Source organism: Megascapheus bottae, chromosome 18, assembly GCF_031878675.1.
Source record: "Megascapheus bottae isolate mThoBot1 chromosome 18, mThoBot2.hap1, whole genome shotgun sequence".
NCBI classification, from domain to species: Eukaryota; Metazoa; Chordata; class Mammalia; order Rodentia; family Geomyidae; genus Megascapheus; species Megascapheus bottae.
Window position 1 is genome coordinate 35,294,238 of NC_143526.1, and position 24,318 is coordinate 35,318,555.

General features: G+C 37.6%; 1 protein-coding gene across 1 annotated transcript in view; it reads left to right on the forward strand.

Moving 5' to 3' along the window:
* The window catches only part of Top1 (DNA topoisomerase I), a 145,035-nt gene that overhangs the window by 89,111 nt on the left and 31,606 nt on the right, over nucleotides 1-24,318 (forward strand). The window contains exons 8-12 of the mRNA XM_090352715.1: nucleotides 12,752-12,875; nucleotides 14,058-14,113; nucleotides 17,110-17,205; nucleotides 17,988-18,063; nucleotides 20,806-20,912. Of these exons, the coding sequence (XP_090208841.1) occupies nucleotides 12,752-12,875; nucleotides 14,058-14,113; nucleotides 17,110-17,205; nucleotides 17,988-18,063; nucleotides 20,806-20,912 (459 nt within the window). The remainder of the gene's footprint in view (nucleotides 1-12,751; nucleotides 12,876-14,057; nucleotides 14,114-17,109; nucleotides 17,206-17,987; nucleotides 18,064-20,805; nucleotides 20,913-24,318) is intronic.

A 24,318-nucleotide genomic window follows, 5' to 3' on the forward strand; every position in this document is an offset into this window, starting at 1 on the left:
CATAGGGGTGCCATTGCTGAAATCAAGATGTATAAAGCAAATACAGCAAACTTTTAGTATATACTTAATTTTAAAACATAGTTTTTAAACAAAATCAAGTTTGGACTCACTAACATTGGATAGCATTAATCAAGTATGCTGAAAATTTGCCTTGATTAATAAGTGCTCGGATTTAGATTTTTTTTTCCCCTATGCCTTAAAAAGGATGTGCATTAAAACCTCTTAACCTAGGGCTGCTTCTGTTGTGTGAGCTCCTGGAATGTAAAAGATACATTATATGAGATTTTTTTTTTTTTGCCAGTCTTAGGGCTTGAACTCAGGGCCTGGGACATTTTTTGCTCAAGGCTAGCCCTCTGCCACTTGAACCTCAGCACCATTTCTGGCTTTTTCTGAGTATGTGGTACTGAGAGATCGAACCCAGAGCTTCATGCATGCTAGGCAAGCACTCTACCACTATGCTATGCTCCCAGCCCACTATATACAATTTTCCTTATGGGAATTTTCCTGGCTTCAGTTAAGTTTTCTGAAAGGTTCAGCTCCCACAAAAGCCAATGGCAACATTGATATGAATGCTTCTTCTAGATCCGATTCCCAAAAAGGTTTTTGTGTGTGTGTCCCACTCTTTGGGCTGCAACTCAGGGACTGGGCACTGTCCTTGAGCTTTTTTGCTCAAAGCTAGTCACAACTCCAAGTTTTTTGGTTTTTTTGTTTGTTTGTTTTTTAATGTAATTGGAGATAATAGTTTCATAGACTTTCCTGCCTAGCCTGGCTTCAAATCACAGTCCTCAGATTTCAGCCTCCTGTGAGTAGCTTGAATTATAGACATAAGCCACTGGCACCTGGCTCAGAAAGATTATTTGCCTTACCCCATCTTGCTCTGCCACCTTTTTTTGTTGTTATTTTGTTTTTGCTAGTCTCAGGATTTGAACTCAAGGCCTGGGCACTGTCTTTAGGCTTTCTTAAGGCTAGTGCTCAATGACTTGAGCCACTGCACCACTTCCAGCTTTGTTTGAGTATGTGGTATCAAGTATTCAAACCCAGGGTTTCCTGCATGCTAGGCAAGCATTCTCCCACAAGGCCACGCCCCTGGCCTCTGCCACCTTTTTTTAATCTCCACCTGATAATGTTCATCATGATTTTCTTAAAAAATCTTTGGTGGCCTTCTATTACTTATTATTATCTTGCTATTTGTAAGAGAAACAATGAACTTTTCATTTTCTCAGGCACATTTTTAAAAATAACACTAGACCTTAAATTTGCTGTGGCTGGTTTGGAAATACTCATTTGCCTATTAATATAATCATTTTAGCTGCAGCTTAGATTTAACTTTTTCAAGTAACCTTTCTGCCCACCTCTGTGAGCTATCTTTCTGTTACTTGGTATAATTACTAAATTGACTTGCTTTGTAATTATCTTTATTTTTATTTATTTTGGAACTTAAACTCAGCTTTCCTGAGCATTTTTTTGCTCAAAGCTGGTGTTTCACCCTTTGAGCCACATTGCCACATCTGGTTTTCTAGTGATTGACTAGAAAAGAGTCTCACTGGTTTTCTTGTCCAGGCTGACTTTAAACCATGATCCTCAACTCTCAGCCTCCTGAGTAGCTAGGATTATAGGCTTATAATTACCCATTGCTTTTCTTTATTCCCTGCTGGAGTCAAAGGACAATGGGAACTGGGTATCAGCCTTTTGTATTCATTTTACATTTTTTTTTATGACTTACAACCGTCTTTGCCGATCAGATCTAGCTAACTTCCTGGCTGTTATCTTTGGATCATCTGTCTCCATGAGGAAGAAAGTGTTTCTGATGTGGTTTCTGGGTTCCTTGCTTCTCTGCCAATCATTTGGGACATTGGGACTCAAGTCCAAAAGGCTTGTTACCATGCAATAGCAGAACTACACAGACATGGAAGGTCAGCAGATAGAAGGGCCAGCAAGCAGCCTTTTTGCCTCTCAGGGTGTGGACCTCAGTCCTCATAATGTTCTGCCTGGTTTATTTGCTTCCTATTTATTGTTTTCACTCAAGGTGAAAAACAAAGGAACAGATATTGAAGATCATGTATTTGGTTTCCTCTTTGTGTGATAGGACTCTGAAGTCATGTGTCCAAAAGTCACACAGCAATGTAGTAGCTGAATAAAGAGAGGCTAGGTTCCTGAGTCTCCACTACATTATTTCTTTCAGGGGATAAAACCAAACCCAAACAGACCCTCAATAAGAAAAAGTGCACTGTGCGGCTAAACTGTCCAAGTATAAGTACTACTCCTTTGTATGTGTGCTCAAGGCATCTTAGGTTTTTAAAAATCAGATCAGATCTGGAAAAAAAAACTCAAAAAAACTAAAGCAAAAAGGACTGATATATGATCCTCAAATGGTAGAGCATCTAGCCTTGCCTTCCTGCCTAGCAAGTATGAAGCTCAGAGTTCAAATTCTTCCTTCTGTATATGCAAAAGCAATGGAAATAATTTATCAGCCTATTGGCATTGATACGGTGAGTATGAGAAAAATCTCAAAATCAGAATGCTTCTGGCTTTTGCTTTTTTTTTTTTTTTTTGCCAGTCCTGGGCCTTAAACTTAGGGCCTGAGCATTGTCGTTGGGCTTTCTCAAGGCTAGAGCTCTACCACTTGAGTCACAGCTCTACTTCTGGCTTTTGTCTATGTATGTGGTACTGAGGAATTGAACCTGGGTCTTCGTGCATGCTAGGCAAGCACTCTACCACTAGGCCAAACTCCCAGCCTGGCTTTTGCTTTATCTTAATAACTTTCAGATCCTGAATTGAGAAAATATAGAATTTTTGAATAATGCACTTCAACTAGGCATCCAGTTCTCAGTGTAGCAATTTTTTCTAAAAGGATATTTACTCCTTCTTTGTGAGGTCTTCATATGTTTGCATTTCTGTATTGCCGTGAACAATTAACATGAGTAGTGAGTTTTAGGTATAGAAATGAAGAAACTTGAAACTGCTGCCAATACTGTGGGAGTGAGATACTTGAAGACATATTGAAATAGAAGTTGAAAGGCCAAATTCTGTGTTTTAATCCAGCCGACTTAATGTCTTTCAGTCTCATTTTCTTCTTTGATCAACTGTTGATAATACCTACCTTGGCAAACTTTCAGATTTGTTTAGGTACATGATAGCATATCAGAAATAGAAGCAGACCCAATAATTAGGATAATGATGGTGCTAATAATGATAATTACCATAAAACCTAATAGAACATTAAGTAGATAAATTGGACCTGTCAGTTCTGGTAGTCAAATCCATCTTAGTAGTTAATTATCTACTTTGGAAAATTGATATTTTCAGTTATTTCTAGCCTTTTTGTAATGTGACCTGTAGTCATTTTTTAATACAACATTTGAGCTAACCATTAAAAGTGGTTAAGAATTTGGCTGACTGATACTTGGCTTATACTTGTAATTTGGCTATTTGAGAGCCTTTGGCAGAAGCATAATTTGAGGCCAGCTAGGGCAGAAAAGTTTGTAAGACCTCAGTGGAAAGCTGGACATAGTAGTGTGAGCCTATGATCCTAGCACTGATGGAAGGCCTGACATAGATGCACTGTGCCCAGGTTTATGCCTAGGTAAGAAGTAAGAGCTTACCTTAAAATTACCCAGTAGAAAACAGGGCTTAAGCAGTAAGAGAATGTGCTTGGTACACATGAGGCCCTCAGTTCAAATCTTTTTTTTTTTTTTTTTTTTCCAAGCCTGGGGCTTGAACTGAGAGCCTAGTCTGTGTCCCCGAGCCTCTCTGTAGAGTTTAAGGCTATCACTCTACTACTTGAGCCACAGTGCCACTTTTGGATTTTTTTTTTTTAATATTACTATTTTTTTTTGTTTTGTTTTTGTTTTTGTTTTTGCTTTATTTTTTTATTGTAATTAGTAAAAGGGTTACATGATATTTGCCAGATAGAAGGTGCATTAATTCACATACATTGATACCCTTTCACATGTCTTGGTACCCGTTTCCCTCCCCCCCCACACCCCCCACTTTTGGATTTTTTTTATTTATGTGGTTCTGAGGAATTGAACCCAGGGTTTCATGCATGCTAGGCAAGCACATTAAGTCACATTCCCAGCCCCTGTTCAAACTCTTAATACTACAAAAAAAAAATCATATGGTTAATGGTCTTGACAAGAAAAGATAATGACTATAAATAGGATCATTGCTGCTAGGGCATGGTGATGTAAATTTAATCCCATCACTTGGGAGGCCAAGAGAGAAGATCAAGAGTTGAAAACTAGCCTAAGATAGTGAGACCCTCTCCCAAAGACAGAAGGAAAAAAGAAAGAAGGGCACACAAAGTAGGAGCATAGCACAAGTGGGAGAACACTTGCCTAGCATATTCAAGGCCCTAGGTTCAAGACCTAGGTTTGCTTTGGGAGGAATCCATGGATGCCTGAATTACATAAAGGTGATAGAGTGAAAAATAAGGCCAAAACAGTAGTTTAAGAGAAAACTATAAAAGGTATTTATAGATGTTGAGATTTCGCTACCCAGTGCTGTAGCTAAATTCTTTTTTTTTTTTTGCTAGTCCTTAGCGCCTAGGCACAGTCCCTGAGTCCCTGTGCTTCTTTTGCTTAAGACTAGTACTGTACCACTTGAGTCACAGCACCATTTCCAGCTTTTTTCTGTTTTCATGTGGTACTGAAGAATCGAACTCAGAACTTCATGCTTGCTAGGCGAGCATTCTACTAAACCACATTCCCAGACTTATCATAGGTATTCTTACCTAGGAGAAAACATGGTCTATATAGGGTTCAGTACTATCTATTCTCAAGTGTCTACTAAGATCCTAGAACATATCTAGGAGGGGACTACTGTAATTAAAACAGTCCTTGTGGGGTCGGGAGTTTGGCCTAGTGATAAAGTATTTGCTTAGCATGCGATTCCTTGCTACCATATACATAGAAAAAAGGTAGAAGTGGTGCTGTGGCTCACGTGGTAGAGCTCTAGCCCTGAGAAAGCCCAAGGATAGTGCTCAGGCCCTGAGTTCAAGGCCTAGGACTGAAAAAAACAAAAACAGTCCTTGTAATTTTTTGTAGTGACCTATAATGAAGGGTGCATGTTAAAAAACCTTTACTTGGAAGGTTTTTGGAAACTGCCTGTGGTACTGTGTTTACAGAGATACTTTGAAGGTACCTGGTACTCTTTTTTCTTTTTAAAAATAAGATGAGTTAAGCTTTAGTTGTTAATTACTTTCCTCTGCAGTTTTGAAGCTTACTCAGCTATCTCTCAGGATACCCTGTGATTCACTTGGCTTGATCTAAAAAGGGGTGTGTGCTGCCTTTGAGGAGTGGGCAGATCCTATTCTCAGAAGACAAAGTCGTCTTACTTCCTCTAATAATACTTCCATTTTTACTTTGTTTAGGAAGGAAAAGAACTGTCAGATACATGGCACAGGACTGCCTAAGTGTAAATTTTCATTTTTGGTTGAGAAAATAGGGTGTCCCATAGCTATCATTCTTGGTTCCTAAAATATCAGATTCATTTTTTTTCTTTTTTCTTGAAGAAATAATCAGTTTTTTCCAGTGCAGAAGGGAAATACTTTTCCTTCCTGTTTTTTTTTTTTTATTGCTAAGCTTGATTTCCTTTTTCTCTCATGTTTCTCCTGCCTAAATGCCTTATACACTTGCCTGTCCTGTTATCTGCTTATCCAACAAGTCACTCCTTAGAGACAGCCCAACCATCTCTCCACTGTTACTTTAAAAATCTAGTACGGCCTATTTTTTCCCATTATTGTTGTTAGTAGAATTTACTTATTTCATGCATATGATGGATGAGGTAGCTTTGAATCTTCTCCATTTGTTCTCTCTTTTTGTTGTTGTTGGTTGCAGGGCTTGAACTCAGCCTGGCCACTATCCCTGAGGCTTTAGCCCAAGGCTAACGCTCTACCACTTGAGCCATAGCTCCACTACCCATTTTGTGGTGGTTAATTGGAGATGAATCGCACAGACTTTAGTGCCCAGGCTGGCTTTGAACCGTGATCCTCAGACCTCAGCCTCCTGAGTAGCTAGGATTAGTGAGTCACTGGAGCCCGGCTCCATTTGTTCTCTTTAGTACTAAATTATTTATCCAGTCTCTGTTGTGGAATCTTATTCCTAGACAGACAGTCCTGAGTCAAGGGATCAGCCTCCTCCCTCCTTCCTCTCACTGTGGTTGATGTCTGTCTTCTGCTTTTTTTTTTTTTTTTTTTGCCAGTCCTGGGCTTGGGCTCAGGGTCTGAGCACTATCCCTGGATTTTCTCAAGGCTTTACCACTTGAACCACAGCACCACTTCTGGCTTTTTGCTACGTATGTGATACCGAGGAATCGAACCCTGGTCTTTGTGCATGCTAGGCAAGCACTCTACCACTAGGCCAAACTCCTGGCCCCTCTTCTGCTTCTTTTTATTTAGTCCCACTTACATTCAGTATATAGTCAACTTTTCTGTAGCTTTCAGTTGTATTTGGAATTAGTTTTGTGACTTTGCTATACTGTACCCGTTGTATATGGGAAAGGTAGCAGGATCTATATTGATCTGTCAAGACCTGGCGATGGCTCATACCTAGTTACTCAGGAGGCTGAGATCTGAAGATGGAGGTTCAAAGCTGGCCCAGGCACTATAAAGCCATGAGACTCTTATCTCCAATTAATCTCTAGAAAATGGGGCTCAAGGGTAGGGTGGTATCCTTGAGCTGAAGAGTTCAGGGACAGCATCCAGGCCCCAGAGTTCAAGCCCCATGAGCCCCCCCCCCCCAAAAAAAATGTTTAAAACTGGCAAATAGCACATGAACTTCTCTTCCACATTAGTCGGATTTTCTATCTCATGATCAGTGGAAAGGTATAGTGCTTCAAGCCACCATGGAAGTCAAACTAGTCTCAAGCCTTTTGGAAAAAAAACACAGTGACGATAGAAGTCTATAATTATAATCAAACCCAGAGAAGACAGGTAGGAGGATTATGGATTCCAGACCCACCTGAGCTATACATAACAGGTTCTGCCAAAAGACAAAAAGGAAGTTTGGGAGGGAAGGAAGAAAAAAATGTCAGCCTGATACTGTTCTGGCTTCACTTCCTACCATTGTCTAAATCCTACTTCTGGCTTCATGGTTCAGCCTTAGACACACTGCATTTCACAGGACTCTATTCCTTAGTGCTTTTGCTACTTCTTTTGGGTAGTTTCTAAAGAAAAAATGGAGGGTGGGGGGCCTGGGAAATAGGCACACTTGCCTGCATTCCTGTCATTCCTGTGAGTGTGGGGTAGTATATAGCCATTTGAGCCCCTCAGTACTTGCTTACTGTTCTGAAGGTTGGGACAGGAACAGCTTCTGAGAAGTAGAGGCAAAAATATGCTCCACGGCTTAGTAGGGCTTTTTTTTTTTTTTTTTTTTTTTTTTTTTGTCGAGGAGCTTGCATTCTGAGCCTGGGCACTGTCCTTGAGCTCTTCAACTCAAAGCTACCTACTGCTGTACCACTTGAGCCACAGCGCCACTTCTGGTATTTCTGGTGGTTATTTGGAGATATGAGTTTCACAGACTTTCCTGATGGGGTTGGCTTTGAACTGCCATCCTCCGATCTCAGCCTCCTGAGTAGCTAGGATTACAGGTGTGAGCCACCAACGCCCAACATAGTAGGGCTTCTTAGACACACATTTCTAAAGCATTTCCTCCAGTAGAAATGCCTTGTACCACAGCTATTCTGCATTAGATCATCTTGAACGCAACTAACTGAAAATTAAATTTGGGAATAGAGGAAGTAAGTTCCTTTGGAAAATCAGGTTGATTGTAGGTCTTTGTGATTATGACCACCAAATGGAAGCCACTACCCCAGCAGGTGTTACAACTGTACAGATGTTCCTGAACCATAGATCTCTCTCTGGTCAGCAGATAAGAAAAATTAACTGAGTTTTTGAGTTAGATTGGCTGGTTTCCTAGATACTGACTTCACAGCCTTGTTACTCATAGATTCCCTTTACCTTAGCTTTGGTCAAAATGAAGAATAAAACTGAAAACCAGAGGAATGTATTGAGTGTCCTATTGCCAGTTTCCCAGTGAAACAGATTAAAAGTCTTACTGTTTTCTAAAATGAAAGAGAACCAAGGCCTAATGTGGTAGCCTATGTAATCCCAACTACTTTGGATGTGGAGGCCAGAGGATCACAAGTTCTAGGCAGAGTTAGTGAGACCCTATATCAAAAGCAATAATACACATCTCTCAAGTGGTAGAGCCTTTGCCTAGAGGCCTTGGGTTCATTTCTTAGTACTGTGACCCCCCTTCCCTACACACATAAAGGGAAAGGATGACAGAGGCAGGAGAGGTAATGTGAAGGTGGAGCATTCTGAAGGTGTTCCTGAACTTAGGGCTGTGAAACAATCATTTATATTAAATATTTAAGGCCTCTAATGGGTTTGGTTTTGTGTGTTTTTCCTGTCTTTTGTTTACTTCGGTGGTACTGGGGTTTGAACTGTCTTGTGCTTGCGAGGTAATCACTCTACCACTTAAACCATATGAAGACAGCATTAGGAATCTCAATGAAAACTTCTGATTAATTGAGGTATAGGAAATACTCTGAATAAAATGTAATGTATGCATATCTGAAAATTCCATGGTAAAATCTTTTGGTTTATTAAAACATCCCAAAACAACAAAAATGAATGACAGGAAAGTAAAATAGACTTTGTTATGGGAGAGGAAGATCTAACAAGAGGTAAAATGAGGGGCTGGGAGTTTGGTCTAGTGGTAGAGTGCTTGCCTAGCGTGCACGAAGACCCATGTTCAATTACTCAGTACCACATACATAGAAAAAGCTGGAAGTAAGGGGCCGGGAGTTTGGCCTAGTGGTTAAAGTGCTTGCCTAGCATGCATGAAGACCCGGGTTCGATTCCTCGGTACCACATACATAGAAAAAAGCCGGAAGTGGTGCTGAGGCTCAAGTGGTAGAGCTCTAGCCTTGAGAAAGTCCAAGGACAGTGCTCAGGCCCTGAGCTCAAGCCCAGGACTGGCAAAAAAAAAAAAAAAAAAAAAAAAGAAAGGAGCTAAATGGGAATGGATATTTGTCTGTATAAAAATAGAATAGTAGTGGGGCTGGGAGTTTGGCCTAGTGGTAGAGTGCTTGCCTAACATGCATGAAGACCCAGGTTCAATCCTCAGTACCATATACATAGGAAAAAGCAAGAAATAGTGCTGTGACTCAAGTGGTAGAGTTCTAGCCTTGAGAAAGCCCATGGACAGTGCTCAGGCCCTGAGCTCAAGGCCTAGGACTGGCCAAAAAATAAGAAATAAAAATAAAAATAGAATAGTAAAGTCTGTTGAAATTATTCTAAGGGGAGTTAGCATAAGGTAGAGTAATAGAAGAGGTAGTTTATCCGATACATTGTATACATGTGTGGAAATGTTGGAAGAAAAGCCCTCCTTATACAATTAATGGAACAACTACAGTGTTTTTATGATAGAATAGTAAGCTCAAACATTGTGGTATTATCAAAACTGTACTTAGAATTATATGTGTGTTATAATGAAAATGGTGATTCGCTGTGATTTTTGGTGGTGTTGTTTTTAAGTTAAGTATAAGATAAATCTTTTGATAAACATTATACTTCAGCAGAAAACTTGTAAGAACACTTTCAGCTGGGTGTTGGTGGATCATGTCTGTAATCCTAGCTACTGTCTGATTTGTTTGCCTGGCCTCTCTTCTAACCTCAACTTTCAGATCTCAGCTTCCTGAGTAACTGGGATTACAGACATGAGCCACCAGTGCCCAGCTACTTGCATGTTTTAAAAAAGTTACAGTCATTTCATAATACTATTTTCCATGTCTACCATATTTTCCATTTATTTGAGGTACTCAAATTATAGTACAATTAATTATATATTATGTTAAAAACACAATTGCCCTTTATTAATCATTTAGATTCCAGTTCCTTGGGGTTTTATTTATGTGTTTGTTTCCTTTTTGGTTCCTATAGAAAGTGCCAGAACAAATGTCTTTATATGTAATGTTGTGTCCCTAAGAGAAATTTCCAACAGTGAAAACTTAGCACAAAAAGGTACGATGAAGGCTGGGAGCGTAGCCTAGAGGTAGGGTGCTCGCCTAGCATGCACAAAGCCCTAGCTCAATTCCTGGGTACCACGTATACAGAAAAGGCTGGGTGGCTCAAGTAGCAGAGCACTATCTTTGGGCAGAAAGTGTGTCCAAAGACAGTGCCCAGACCCTGAGTTCAAGTCCCACGACTGGCAAGCAAAACCACAAACAAACAAAAAACAAAGGTATGATGATTTTTAATGGTTCTTGCCTTACATAGTTTTCTTTCTAAGGGAGCAGTATGTGTGTGTGCATGCACACACGTATACTGCTACAGATACCTCCTTAAAAGCAAAACTTGCAGCATTTAACATAGAATTTGTCTCCTTTGAAATGGGTCTTTTCTTAGAGCCTCATCTAGAAGTGATTGGCATTTCTCTGTTAAGGGGACTTAACTCTTGAAGGTTTGAAGGAAACATCCACTGTGTTGAGTTACACATTTCACAATGCTGGCTAATACCAAATACATTTTTAGTGAATACCAAAAATGGAGCTTTTATTGTTTTGTTTTGGTTTTTTGGGAGGAGGGGGAGGTCATGGGGTTTGAACTCTAGGCCTGGGTGCTGTCCCTGAGCTTTTCAGCTGAAGGCTACAGCCCTACCCCTTGAGCCACAGCCCCATTTCCAGTCTTCTAGTGGTTAATTGGAGATAAGAGTCTCACATTCTTTAGTGCCCGGGCTGGCTTTGAACCATGATCCTCAGATTTCAGCCTCCTGAGTAGCTAGGAGCCACCACACCTGGTTTCTTTTTTTCTTTTGATAGTACCAAGATTTGAACTGTAGGGCTTTGTACGTATTTGGTTTACTTGAAGTATCCTGGTGTGCTTAAAGTAACTATTTTCTCTGGTTCTTCTGTCATTTTATAAAAATAAGAATATCAAACAAGAATGTGAGGTAGAAGAGAACAAGAAGGAGAGAAGGGAAGATATCTGGTCCTTGACTTGAATCTTTTTTTTTTTTTAAAGAATTTATTAACGTTGATTTTTACATCATATTTTAAATGACAAGTTTAACAAACAAGTGTTCAAGGAGGGAATCTCTATGTACAATCACTGGGACTTAGTATTTAGAACTTAATCACAATTAGGCTAAGGGTTTGTATGTCATAGAAACATTAATTTATGAAATAAAATATTATGTCTATAGAGTCATAGGTTTTTATGTATATATAGTTATGTTTATATTTCCATTACCATGTCCATAGCTTTGGGTATGCAGTTATTGAGTCCTCGCTCTTGTACTCTTTGGATTTAATAGCCACATATTAAGGATACCATGTGCCTTTTGATACTTAGGTCTTGACTTGTCTCACTCAACATGATTCACTTTAGATTCATCCACTTCCCTGCAAATGCCATTATTTTATCTTGTCTGTTGGCTATGTAGAATTCCATTGTGTATATATGCCACATTTTCTGTATCCATTCATCTGCAGTAGGGCATCTGCATTGTTTCTATCGTCTGGCTATTGTTAATAGTGCAGAGATGAACATAGCTGAGCAGGTGTCCTTATCATATCTTGGGTCATGATGTTCAGGATAGATGCCCAGAAGTGGTATGGCGGGATCATAGGGAAGGTCTATTTTCAGTGCTTTAAGAAACCTCCACACTGCTTTCCAGAGTGGCTGAACTAGTATGCATTCCCACCAGCAGTGTAGTAGGGTTCCTTTTTCTCCACAACCCCACCAGCAACCAGCATCTGTCATTGTCTGAGTTCAAAATCTTGGCCATTCTTGTTGGGGTAAAGTGGTATCTTAGGGTTGTTTTTATTTGCATTTCCTTTATGACCATAGATGATGAACATTTTCTCATATGCTTTTCTGCCATTTTAATCTCTTCTTCTGATAAGTCTCTCTTTAGTTCCCTTGCCCATTTAGTGAATGCTTTATTGGGTTTTGGGGGGATTAGCTTCTTGAGTTCCCTGTAGATACTGGATATTAAGCATTTGTCAGATGTATTGTTGGTGAATATCTTTTCCCAGTTGGTTGACTGTCTCTCTACTTTTGCGACTATGTTTTTATCTGTACAGAAACTTTATTTTTAGGTAGTCCCATTTATCGAGTCTCTCTCCAATCTGTTGTGACCCTGGGATTCTGTTCAGGAATGTTTTTTTTTTTTTTTTTTTTTTTTTTTGCTAGTCCTGGGCTTGAGCTCAGGGCCTGAGCACTGTCCTTGGACTTTCTCAAGGCTAGCACTCTACCACTTGAGCCTCAGCACCACTTCCGGCTTTTTTCTATGTATGTGGTACCGAGGAATCGAACCCGGGTCTTCATGCATGCTAGGCAGGCACTCTACCACTAGGCCAAACTCCCGGCCCTGTTCAGGAATCTTTTGCCTGTGCCTTTGAGTTCCAGTGCTTGACTTGATTCTTTTAACCATTGTTTTCTTTTTTAACATTTTTTTAAGGTATGTAGGATACAAAGGGTTTTCACAGTGACATTTATATTCATGTATATAAGGCACTTTAATTATATTCATCCCTTAGATTACTGTTTGTTCCCCCTCTCATTTTTTTAGAGTTTTTAGTGGGATTTACTATTATATTTGTATGTATATCTACAGTGTATTTTCATCATATGTACTTACAACAATTTGTCCCTAAATTTCCATAGTTCATGTTACCTCATTATGTCTATGAGCTGAGCTTGTAATCTTTAGGTTAACCAAACTTTATGTCTTATTTTTCACAGTGAACATAAAGATTCTGAAAAGAAACACAAAGACAAGGAGAAAACCAAACACAAAGATGGAAGCTCAGAAAAGCATAAAGACAAACACAAAGATAGAGACAAGGAAAAGCGAAAGGAGGAAAAGGTACACAACTTCCCAATAGTGGAAAAGGGCATGTAAAGTATACTTTCATTTTGCTTACTTTTTAAAGTGGATGGTAGAATTACCATTGTTTCATGGTTAGACCATGGCTTTAGAGCATAAAGAATGAGTTATCACTGTTTTTCTCACAGTAAAAATCTGTCCATAATGATTCTGTATTTATTTACTCTGTGTTACCAGTGTGTAAGTGGAAAATATAGTTTTTTAAAATGTCAGTTTTCTTTATTGAGGAAAAGTAACTGTTTTTTGGAAGATAGCCTAAAACTTTGTTAGTTTTCTTTTGAGTGAAAGATTTCACTTTTTGAAAAAACAATTTTGGTAATGGCTAAATTCAGACATATGAAATAGGCAAAAAGATGAAGACATCTCCTCTTTTTACCTCTGATTTCTTGTTTCCCATCATTTCCTGAAATAACTACTTTATTATATTTTGAATCCTTCCAAAAGTATGTACATAGATTTTTGAAAAACCTACAATATCTCACAATACTAAAAGTGGAGGTTTAGAGGAGGGAAAAAGAATGCCTAAATTAAAGAAGCAGGAGAGTAGACTATTTTGATTTTGGCTTTTATGTCTTTCTGTTTGCCCCCCCCCTCCATGGCCAGAGGCACATTCTTGGTGAATGTATCAATTGAGGAAATGGGTATTACCACTAAAGATTAAAATGTTGGCAGGCCAGGGTCAGGAGCTAGCAATGTTGTTTAGCCTTGAGTGAAAAAACTCAGGGACAGAGTTAAAGCCCTGAATTCAGGCTCTGTGACTGACTAAAAATAATAATAATTGGGGCCAGAAGTATGGCCCAGTGCTTGCCTGGCATGCATGAAGCCCTAGGTTCGATTGCTTGGTTCTACATACACAGAAAAAGCTGGAAGTGGTGTTGTGGCTGAAGTGCTAGAGTATGCTACCCTTGAAAAAGCCCAATGACACTGCACAGGCCCTGAGTTCAAGCCCCAGGACTGGTCAAAAAAAAAAAGTTGTTATCTGAAATAAGTTTTGAAAAGACATTAAGTTCCATAGTTCACTTACTCAGTTTTATTGACGAGAAGAGCTAACCTAAGATCAGTATGCTCTAAGGGCTGATGTTAAATATTCCCAAATAGCTGAGAGGTTTCATGTTTAATCATTTTTGAAGTGTACTAATCAGTTTCTGTTTTATCTTTCAGATTAGAGCCTCTGGGGATGCAAAAATAAAGAAGGAGAAGGAAAATGGCTTCTCTAGGTAACACTCTTCTGCTATAATGGTTTACTTTTCTCTAGAGAACCAGCAGGTCAGGTGTCAACATAGCTGGTATTGTCTGAGCTTACCCCAAACACTGACCTGGTCACCTTAATGGTTCCTTGGAAGTCATCAGCAGTATAAAGACTTGAATCTTGCTGGAATGCTGGTTAATGACTGCCCAGCACACTTTCTAGAGGATTACTTGAAGTACAAAAAGTTGACATTAAGAGAAAATTTTGTTTTCTAGTCCTGGTGCTTGAACTCTGGGCCTGGGTACTGTTCCTGAGCTGCTTTTGCTCAAGGCCGGTGCTCTACCACTTGAGCCACATCACTACTTCTGACTTTTTTGAGTAGTTTATGGAGATAAGACCTATCTTGTGGAGTTTCCTGTCTGAGCTGACTTCAAACTACAATCCTCAGATCTCAGCCTCCTCAGTGGCTAGGATTACAGGAGTAAGCTACCAGCACCTAGCTGTGAGAGAATTTTTTTTTTTTTTTTTTTTTTTGCCAGTCCTGGGCTTGAACTCAGAGCCTGAGCACTGTCCTTGGACTTTCTCAAGGCTAGAGCTCTACCACTTGAGCCTCAACACCATTTCCGGCTTTTTTCTATGTATGTGGTACCAAGGAATTGAGCCCAGGTCTTCATGCCTGCTAGGCAAGTACTCTACCACTAGGCCGCACTCCCGGCCCTGAGAATTTTTTTTTTAATCTGTAATATGCAAACTACAAAATGTTCCCATTTTCCCCCCTCATGCTGGTCCTGGGACTTGAACTTAGGGCCTGGCTAAGCCAGGCATTTTTGCTCAAAGCTAGGACTAATACACTTGAGCCAGAAGCTCTACTTCTGGCTTTTTTGGTGGTTAGTTGGAGATAAGAGTCTTGCTGGTTTGAACCATGATCCTCAGACCTGAGCCACTGACAGATGGAAAAATTGCCTCTTTAAAGTATAAAATTGTATCAGGTACTGGTGCTTGAGGATCTCAGCTCAAAGCTAGTTCAGGCAAAAAGTCCATTAAACTTTATTAACTGGAAAAATGAAGCTGTAATAATTGAGCATGAGCTACCAAGGTGAGTTCAAGCCCTAGAATTGCCCCCCACCAAAAAATTGTAGATTGCACTGATTTTTTAAAATATTTTTACATAGCAGCTTTTTACACTTGATTCCAGAAAATTTCATCTCTCTATTTATAATTATAGTAGTTGTAATTAAGAATTTCCTTTCAAAAATAACTAAGTCTGATTTCTTTCTTGTAGAACTTTTTGTGACTTGTATTTTAGGAATGGGTATAGATTTAGATAGAAATATATATTCTTTTTTTTTTTTTTGAAGTGGAAAATGCACACAATCCTCAGGCCACTTTTTTTGTACTAATTTTTTTAATCAGCTCCCTAAATAAGCCCTATGTTCTTTTCTACATTTTTATATCATATATTTTTCACTTGCCTACACAATGGGAATGGAGTTTTGCTTAAGAATTGTTGGAAGTGTTTTCATAAGTGATTAGGGCAACATATTTTGAGAGTTTTGCTTCCTTGAGACTTTGAACTTTCAGTTTTGTTAGATAAAATTTATGAAAATTGTACCTATACTGTAGATCTTTTTCGACAAAGAGAAGCAGATGCCCTCTGCAGGCGCATTTTGTAATTGATCTAGGAATGCAGAGTAATAAAATTCAGGAAGCATTCCAGCTTCGAGCCAACCTAGAAATTCTAATTTCTTAGATAAAGTGACATAGTTTCAGGGCAACTAATTTCTGCCAGGAGACTCCTAGGATTTTTCCTAAGTTAAGATATAAATATATTCTTTAGACTTAGTAGTACAGTCATGAGTTCACTCACAGGCTTTCTGGGTTAGAAAGGTTAGGAATACATCCTTCTAGGCATTTGTCTCTGACTCACTGTTACTCTGCTTGCTAGCTTGTATATATCTTTGTAGAGAATCCAGCTGCCTCACTTGTGGTAAACTATTATTTCTTCTGTCAGGCCTAGTAAGTAACTTTTTTTCTACTATGTGTTTTTAACTTTACTCATGACAATGTTAGGTCTACCACTTACTTTATATTTATTGGGTAAATGTCAGTGCTTATTTCTTTGTGGACCCTCATGGTTTTGTTAGTGATTTGAGGTGGGAGGAGCAGCTGTAGAAGGATTCTCAGGTTCTAGTCTCTGTGGGTTGTTGGTTTTTTAAATTTGTTTTTGAATGGCACTGGGGTTTGAACTCATGTGTCACATCGCTGGATTTTTTTTGTTGTTGTTTAAATAATTTTACAGATAAGTCTTGTGCTTTTGCTTTAGGTAGACCTCAGACTTTGTGATGTTCTTTACTTAGGAATCCCTGAGTGGCACCTGGACCTGGTTGTTGTTGTTGAACTTACTTTTCCTTTATGTTCCAAGATAGTCATCTAGCTAGATCATCTTCTTATATTCAGAAGACAAAAATCTTAAAAAAAGAATGTTAGTAAGGCACTATTCTGTAAATGAAGAAGTAAACCTAATCAGGGAGATTTCTTATTAAAAGTCCTATTACATTAAACATAGAATGACTTTCGTTTGCTCTAAGCATTCTTGTTTAACACTTCACCTTGTTTTGGTTGCAACTTTGTCAGTTTAGCTATTTTTCCAATACATAGCTGAATGTACATAGCTGAATGTACATTGTGACCAGATTTTTAGAATTTTTAAATCAGACAACTCATTTGCTGTGTTTTAGTTTGATAGTATTAAACTATTTGTGAGGTTCACTATATAGTGGATCCCTTCTGTGAGTAAAATTCAAGAAAAACTTGCAGGTTTATCCCTCTGGTGGTTTGAGCCCTAAGTAGAGTGGGAAAGAATGGAATAAGGAGCTCTCATCCCTAGTTCTCACTTTACCTGTTAATCTGTAAAGTGAGGACAGTACTATTCAGAAGTAATGCTCATGGAAAAAATATTGGTAATAAGTACATATGCTTATTTTATATTATTTAATATAACTAAAAATTTGTTTTTCTTATTAGCCCACCACGAATTAAAGATGAACCTGAAGATGATGGCTATTTTGCTCCTCCTAAAGAGGATATTAAGCCATTAAAGAGACCTCGAGATGAGGATGAGTGAGTAACTATTCATATTTGACTTTTGAAAACAAAACGTAGTCCTTAAAGTATGCATTGTGATGTATATTTCCGTAGCATACAGAGAAATCACATTGATTAGAGTTCACACATTTGATATTTATGTTAGTAGACTAGGTGTCTGCTTTGGTTTTCAGTTATGAAAAATGGGATTTGCTCAGCAAATACATATTCCTGAAGTTTATGTAGAATACAAGTTTTTTCTTACATATAAGATAGTATTCATTGTAGAAATTTCAAATAATAAAGAATTCATGACAAATTTTTAAGTTATTGTAAATTTATTGTCACCTTCCCACCACATACAAATTAAAGATATCTTAGGATCTGTTTCATCCTAAGTGAAATTAAATTGTATTTGTTATATCATTCTTGTATAGTTGGTTACACTCCAGGAATCTGCAATGGATTTATAATAAAAAATAGGTGGAAGGGAAAGGAGAATTTCTTTCCAGTAAATTACTGCTGAATGGTAGGCATTGTGCTGTGCCTTTGTTTCCCAGATTTCCATTTGTGAAAGTCTTTCATATTTATAATATACAACACCACTTCCCTCCCAGGCATTTGGGAATATAAGTTGAACTATGTCCCTCTGTCTGGGTTTTTTGTTGTTGTTGTTGTTTTGGTTTTTTTACTTTCATTTGTCCAAAAATAATAGCAGTCATACTTGGCATAAAGATTTCCAGAAGTTGGGAGATCCTGACTGATCCTGAGAGTCAGAATTTGAGTTCTAATTGTATTAACTCCACTCCTCTTTCTAGTGCTGATTATAAACCTAAGAAAATTAAAACAGAAGATATCAAGAAGGAGAAGAAACGAAAACTAGAAGAAGAAGAGGTTAGTAAAAAGAAAGGGTTTGAGACTTTTAAGTTCAGAAGTAGGAGTTTCCTATAAAACAACTTACAAAGGTGAATCAATTTTTTAAAATATGGCTTAGAAAATACTGGTATTTGTTTTAAGATCTCTTGGAGCTAGGTGCCACTGACTCACGCCTGTAATCATAGCTACTTCAAGCAGAAAAGTCTATGAGACTTTAAATGCAAAATAACCAGTAAAAACCCAGACAAGTTCTTCTCAACCAAAAGTGATTCTGCTCTTTGCATTCCTGGTGCCCATCCATAGCTATATTCCTAACGGACAATCTTAAATAAGTAATGATAAAAAGAGTATTCATAAGAAACCACATTTTGGTTTGCAACCCTGAAAGTTTTTCACTAATAATTTTTTAAAGAATTTATTAACACTGATTTTTGCATCATATTTCAAAAGACATGTTTAACAAACAAGTGTTCAAGAAGGGAATCTCTATATACAATCACTGGCACTTAGTTTTTAGAACATAATCAAAATTAGGCTAAGGGTTTGTATATCATAGATACATAATAATTTATGAAATAAAACATATCTATGTCTATGACTAATAATTTCTTTAGAGTTTTCTTAGTTTATTTTTTAGTGTTTTCTCACATCTAGCCAAAATATTCTTTATGCACTTTGAGTAGCCATCCTTTTTAATGAGTGCCTCCTTAGATAAATCTAAGCTCTTAACTTTGTCTCCTTTGAATGTGGCCCTTTATCTTGTGCCTCTCTTCATCTTTTCCCTCTTGAACTCATCTTGTTCCTACCATACTGGTCTCATTTGTTTCCCATTACAAACTCTTCTGTGCTTCAGAGCTTTATGTAGCATATGCTGTTCCTTCTTTCTGAAATACACATTCTTTGCTCCCTTCTTTCTTCCTGGCTTATAAACTTCCCTTAGAAAAGTCTTAGTTTAGGAGCCGGGAGTTTGGCCTAGTGGTAGAGTGCTTGCCTAGAATGCATGAAGACCCAGGTTTGATTCCTTGGTACCACATACATAGAAAAATGCCAGAAGTAGTGCTGTGGTTCAAATGGTAGAGCACTAACTAGCCGCACTAACCAGCCTTGAGAAAGCCCAAGGACAGTGCTCAAGCCAAAACAAAACCAAAGAAAAGTCTTAGTTTAGTTCAGATATTTTCCTAAGGATTCTGTTTGATGTTTCTGTAGATTTAAAGTATAGAATAATATGATTATGCCATTTGATACTTTTCATTTCTTGCACTAAGAAGCCATCAAGAAAAGACATTAGAAATGCAGTGGTGTGAATTCACAGATACTTCTTAGAGAAGAAGGGTTTGGAGGTTAGCTACTGTTTGTGATCAAAATGGGTTCACCAGCACACAGTGGATAGCTTGAAGTACAAGCAGTACAGCTAGGGAAAATGAGAGCAAGGAGTCTTTAGCAGTGTAAGTTAAGGTGGTGCATGTCTGCAAACTTAACACTAGGGACTCTGAGATAGGATTGTGAGTTTAAGGTCAACCTGTGTTATACAGCCAAACCTTTCTTTAAAAAACAACAAAAAAAGTGTCATTTATCATTGCAGTAGTAAGAATAATATTAATATTTCCTGTTCCTTTGTGCTAAATACTGTTCTATATGCTTATGTATTATTTTGAAATGAATAGTCCTGTAATTAACGTTCCTACTATTATCCTCATTTGGCAGATGCAAAAACAGTATAAAGAAATGGCAATTTGTTCAATTGCTCCTGGGTCCTAGAGCTAGTGAGTTGTAATGCCAGGGTTTGGTCTTTTACGTTGTTAATGCATTTATGTAAAAATAGTGTTTTACTTTTGAATTCATTAAACCATTTAGAAAAGAGAACTGTTGAGTTTTGTTTTTCTGTTTAGCAATCTTAACCTTATAGGGGGTGGAGGGACCAACTAAAAGACTACAGACTAAAAAAGTGAACTAATAGTCCCGCTGTGACAGGGACCCCATGTGGCAGAACCTGCTGTTGAACCATGCTTGTTGGCTATGGGCTTTTTTGTTTCTGGGAATGGTTCTGAAGTCTGGCAGTGACTGATTATAGCACTTGGAGGCTTGGAAACGTATAGTTTCTTGATGGAGCCATCTACATGTCTATTTACAAGCTGATAATCTTCCCAAAGAAAGTACAGTGATTTATTGCACTTAATTTATAATGGATGTATAAAAATACAAAAAATGAAGTATGTGAAATAATTTGATGTTTAGGTTTGATGTCCTTTTATTGTGCCTCCATGATCAGTTTATATGTATATTTACAGGAATCAATATTTACTTTTGAGCCTCCTAAATATTTTTGACTTTGTATCTTTGCATATACAAACAGTGAGAGGTACTCACTGATTCAGGAATTTACTTTCTAGTTGAATTCTAAAGATCTGATATGTGGCCTCCTTGTGTCCATTATTTGATAATGTTTGCAGTGATTTAGAGATGAATAGACTTTAAGGTACATAAGGATCACATGCTATAGCAATACTTTTCAAACTCTTGCTCTGCAGTGCATTCCTAACCCTTTGCATGAATAATCATTCATCAAAGAATGGGGGGATACTATTCTGTTTTGATATACCCATAAAGTTTTATTTATCTGTTAAATGAGAGGATTATATACACTTAAGATTCTTTCTAACATTGTACAATTATAGTTTTTCCTTTTAATGGCTCCCCAAAACTGCTTCCAGAGTGTGATCAGTCCTTATTTAAGTGTTTTCTTACCATGTTTCTTTGTAGGATGGTAAATTGAAAAAGCCCAAGAATAAAGATAAAGATAAAAAAGCTCCTGAGCCAGAAAACAAGAAAAAGAAGCCGAAGAAAGAAGAGGAACAAAAGTGGAAATGGTAACATCCCAGCACTAGGTTAAAATGTCAGCACTTTTATTACACAACTAACTCAACAAGAAAGTTGAATTGTCAAGACCAATAGCCTGACATTTTAGGGAAAATCTTTAGGATAACATTTGAAATACAGTATTCTAGGTTCTAATGAAATAATTTACTACTTCTGTACCTATTGGACCCCAATATTTTGATTAAATCTATTAAGCAAAATAAAAGACATAGCCTATTTATAAAAGGAAATTTGTCTTATGAAGAAAGTACAAATGTGCTTATGTAACTTATTTACTCAAATTAAAAAAATTTTTTTTGTTGGTTGTGTACTTCAACTCAGCCTGAGCATTGTCCCTGAACTCTTCAGCTCAAGGCTACCAACCTACCCTTTGAGCCACAGTGCCACTTCTGGTTTTCTGGTGACTAATTGGAGATAAGAGTCTCACAGACTTTTTAGTGCCTGTGCTGGCTAGCTTTGAACCACGATCCTCAGATTTCAGACTCCTGAGTAGCTAAGGATCACAGGCATGAGCCACCAAACCTTGCTTTACATTAAACTTTTTTTTTTAATTTAATTTATTTAATTATTTATTTTGCCAGTCCTGGGCTTGAACTCATGGTCTGAACATTGCCCTTGGACTTTCTCAAGGCTAGAGCTCTACCACTTGAGCCTCAGCACCACTTCCAGCTTTTTTCTATGTATGTGGTACCAAGGAATCAAACCCAGGCCTTCGTGCATGCAAATACTTTACCGCTAGGACAAACTTTCAGCCCATTAAACTTATTTTTAACTGATATGCAAAGACATAAAAATTGTACCTGTTCATGGGGTAATGTTGTGATTTTATATATATATATATATATTTAAAAAAATAAGACATGTATATATGTCTTGAATCAAGTTAAACATCTGTCTCATTAAATATCTTTTTTTTTTTTTTAGCATTTTTTTATTGTAATTAGTAAAAGGGTTACATGATATTTGCCAGATAGAAGGTGCATTAATTCACATACATTGATACCCTTTCACATGTCTTGGTACCCATTACCCCCCACACACACCCCCCATCATTAAATATCTTTATGGTGAAAACTTTGAATATACATGTAGCTTTTTAAAGGGTACAGTTTGCATTTAATATGACAAGGAAAAGGTTCTATAGATTATATTGGGAAACTACCTATTAAAACAACAAAACTCTACAAGAACTTGGGTGAATATTGGTAAAATTGTAGACTAGTAAAGAGAGTTTTTGTTTTTTATTATTGTTTTGTGTTTCTTTTCTACTTATTGCTTGCCAGCAAGTGTAAGTGTTCTGCCACTTGAGCCACACACATCCTCAATCTTAGTGAAGATCTGTTTTTGATTCTGAGATTTTCAAGTTAGGGCCTTGTTCTTGTTCTACTCCTACTTGAGCCCATGCCTCCAGCCCTTTAGGTTTTTATTATTTCTCAAGGAGCTTTTCGTTTATTTTGCCAAAGCTGTCCTGGCCTATCATTCTATCTATGTTTCTTTATGACTAGGATGCTAGTGTCATGACACAGTGTTTCACCTTTTTATTGGTTCAGATGGAGTTTTAAGACCTTATGGCCTGCCTGGCATTGAGTAATTGTCATGATCTTTTCAGTTAAACTGCTTACGTAGCTAGTATTACAGGCATTTACCCCTGTATCCAACTCTTAATAGAGATCTTTTCAAAGAAAGTATAGCCAGAACTATAATGAAAAGGCTTTTAAACCTAGTAACATCAAAATTGAAAAATTTTATGTAGCAATCAGACAACTTCATGTATTAAAAATGTATTTGTATATTTGTAATAGAAAGGGCTAATCCTCCCCTATTTTTTTAAAAGCTCTTTTAGGAAAAATATTAAAGGAATAATCTAATAAACTAGTCTAATAGGAATAATTATAATCTATCTTTAGCACAATCTGATAGTTCTTTAAAACAAGCAAATGATTAATGAACTGAATTTCAGAAATCATGGCATAGAGAAATACTGCGATAACATTTTTATAATGCCTCTCAGATTGGGAAGGGTTAATAAAGAGTAGTAATCCAGAATGAAAAGTTGTAAATGTGAAAGTTAAGCATTCCTCACTGCAGGCATGAAGGTTCAGACACAGCAGAGTAACTTGTCAATTGTATACCTTAAATTTTTTATTTTTGGCCAATTCTGGGGCTTGTACACAGGGCCTGAGCACTGTCATTAGCCTTTCTCAAGGCTAGGGTTCTACCACTTGAGCCACAGCACCACTTTTGGCTTTTTTCTATGTATGTAGTACCAAGGAATTGAACCCGGGTCTTTGTGCATGCTAGGCAAGCTTCTACCACGATGTTAAACTCCTGGCCCTGATTATTTTTTAAATATCTTGTATATCTTTAATAGTTATCATACATGACATGGGTTGTACTTGTTAAAAATTCAAGGAATCCAGAGATTTATGAACTAGAAAATAAAGGGCCCTTTTACCTTTTTTGTACATTCTCATCGTCTTATAACTGTTTGGCATGTGATTTTCAGATCCGTTTTGTCTATTTACTCTATGAATTGTATTATGTAGAACAGCAAAGTCCCTGGCAGATCTGAGGAAAGGGAAAGAGAAATGCCTTGGAAAGCGATTGTATGCAGCAAAGCAGAAATGTGGCTACACAATAACTGCTGTTTGATTGGTTGTTGGTGTGACATCTTAGAATAAAAAGGGAAGTATGGAAAAGAAAAATTACAAAGTAGAGGAATCACAGGCTTTTCAGTTCAAAAATGAAAGAATATGTTGAGTTTTGTTCTCCCGGATTTTATTTCATTTCTATTTTTGAACCAAGCAGTAGTTTTCAGTGAAGCTTCCTAGAATTTTTTTCATAAAGCATTGAAAGGTTTTTATTTTTGTTTTTGCCGGTCCTGGGGCTTGAACTCGGGGCCTGAGCACTGTCCTTGAGCTTTCTCAAGGCTAGTACTCTACCACTTAAGCTACAGCACCACTTCCAGTTTTTTTCAGTGGTACTGAGGAATGGAACCCAGGTCTCTTTCATGCTTAGGCAAGCATTCTACCACTAGGCAAAAACTCCCAGCCGAAAAGGTTTTTATGATGTTTTGTAAGCAGTATTTTGAAATAAATGGATTGTGTAAAGGAAGAGTTATTATTGAGAATCCTAAGAAGAATAAGTTAGTAATTATCAGTCTCTTGTATCTTTTGGGGTTCTGTGTGTGTGTTGGATTTCCTTTCTGTTGACCTCCTCCTTTGTTCAGAGACCAAGGGAGATAGACTTCTCTGCTGGTCCAGCCTGCATGTGTAGAATTAGGTGCTCCACAACTAACTGTGTTGGTGATTAAAATCCTTATCAATGTTATCCTTAATATTATCATATTAATTCTGAGAGTACATGACTTTGGTTTTTCTTACTTTTGTTTAAAGG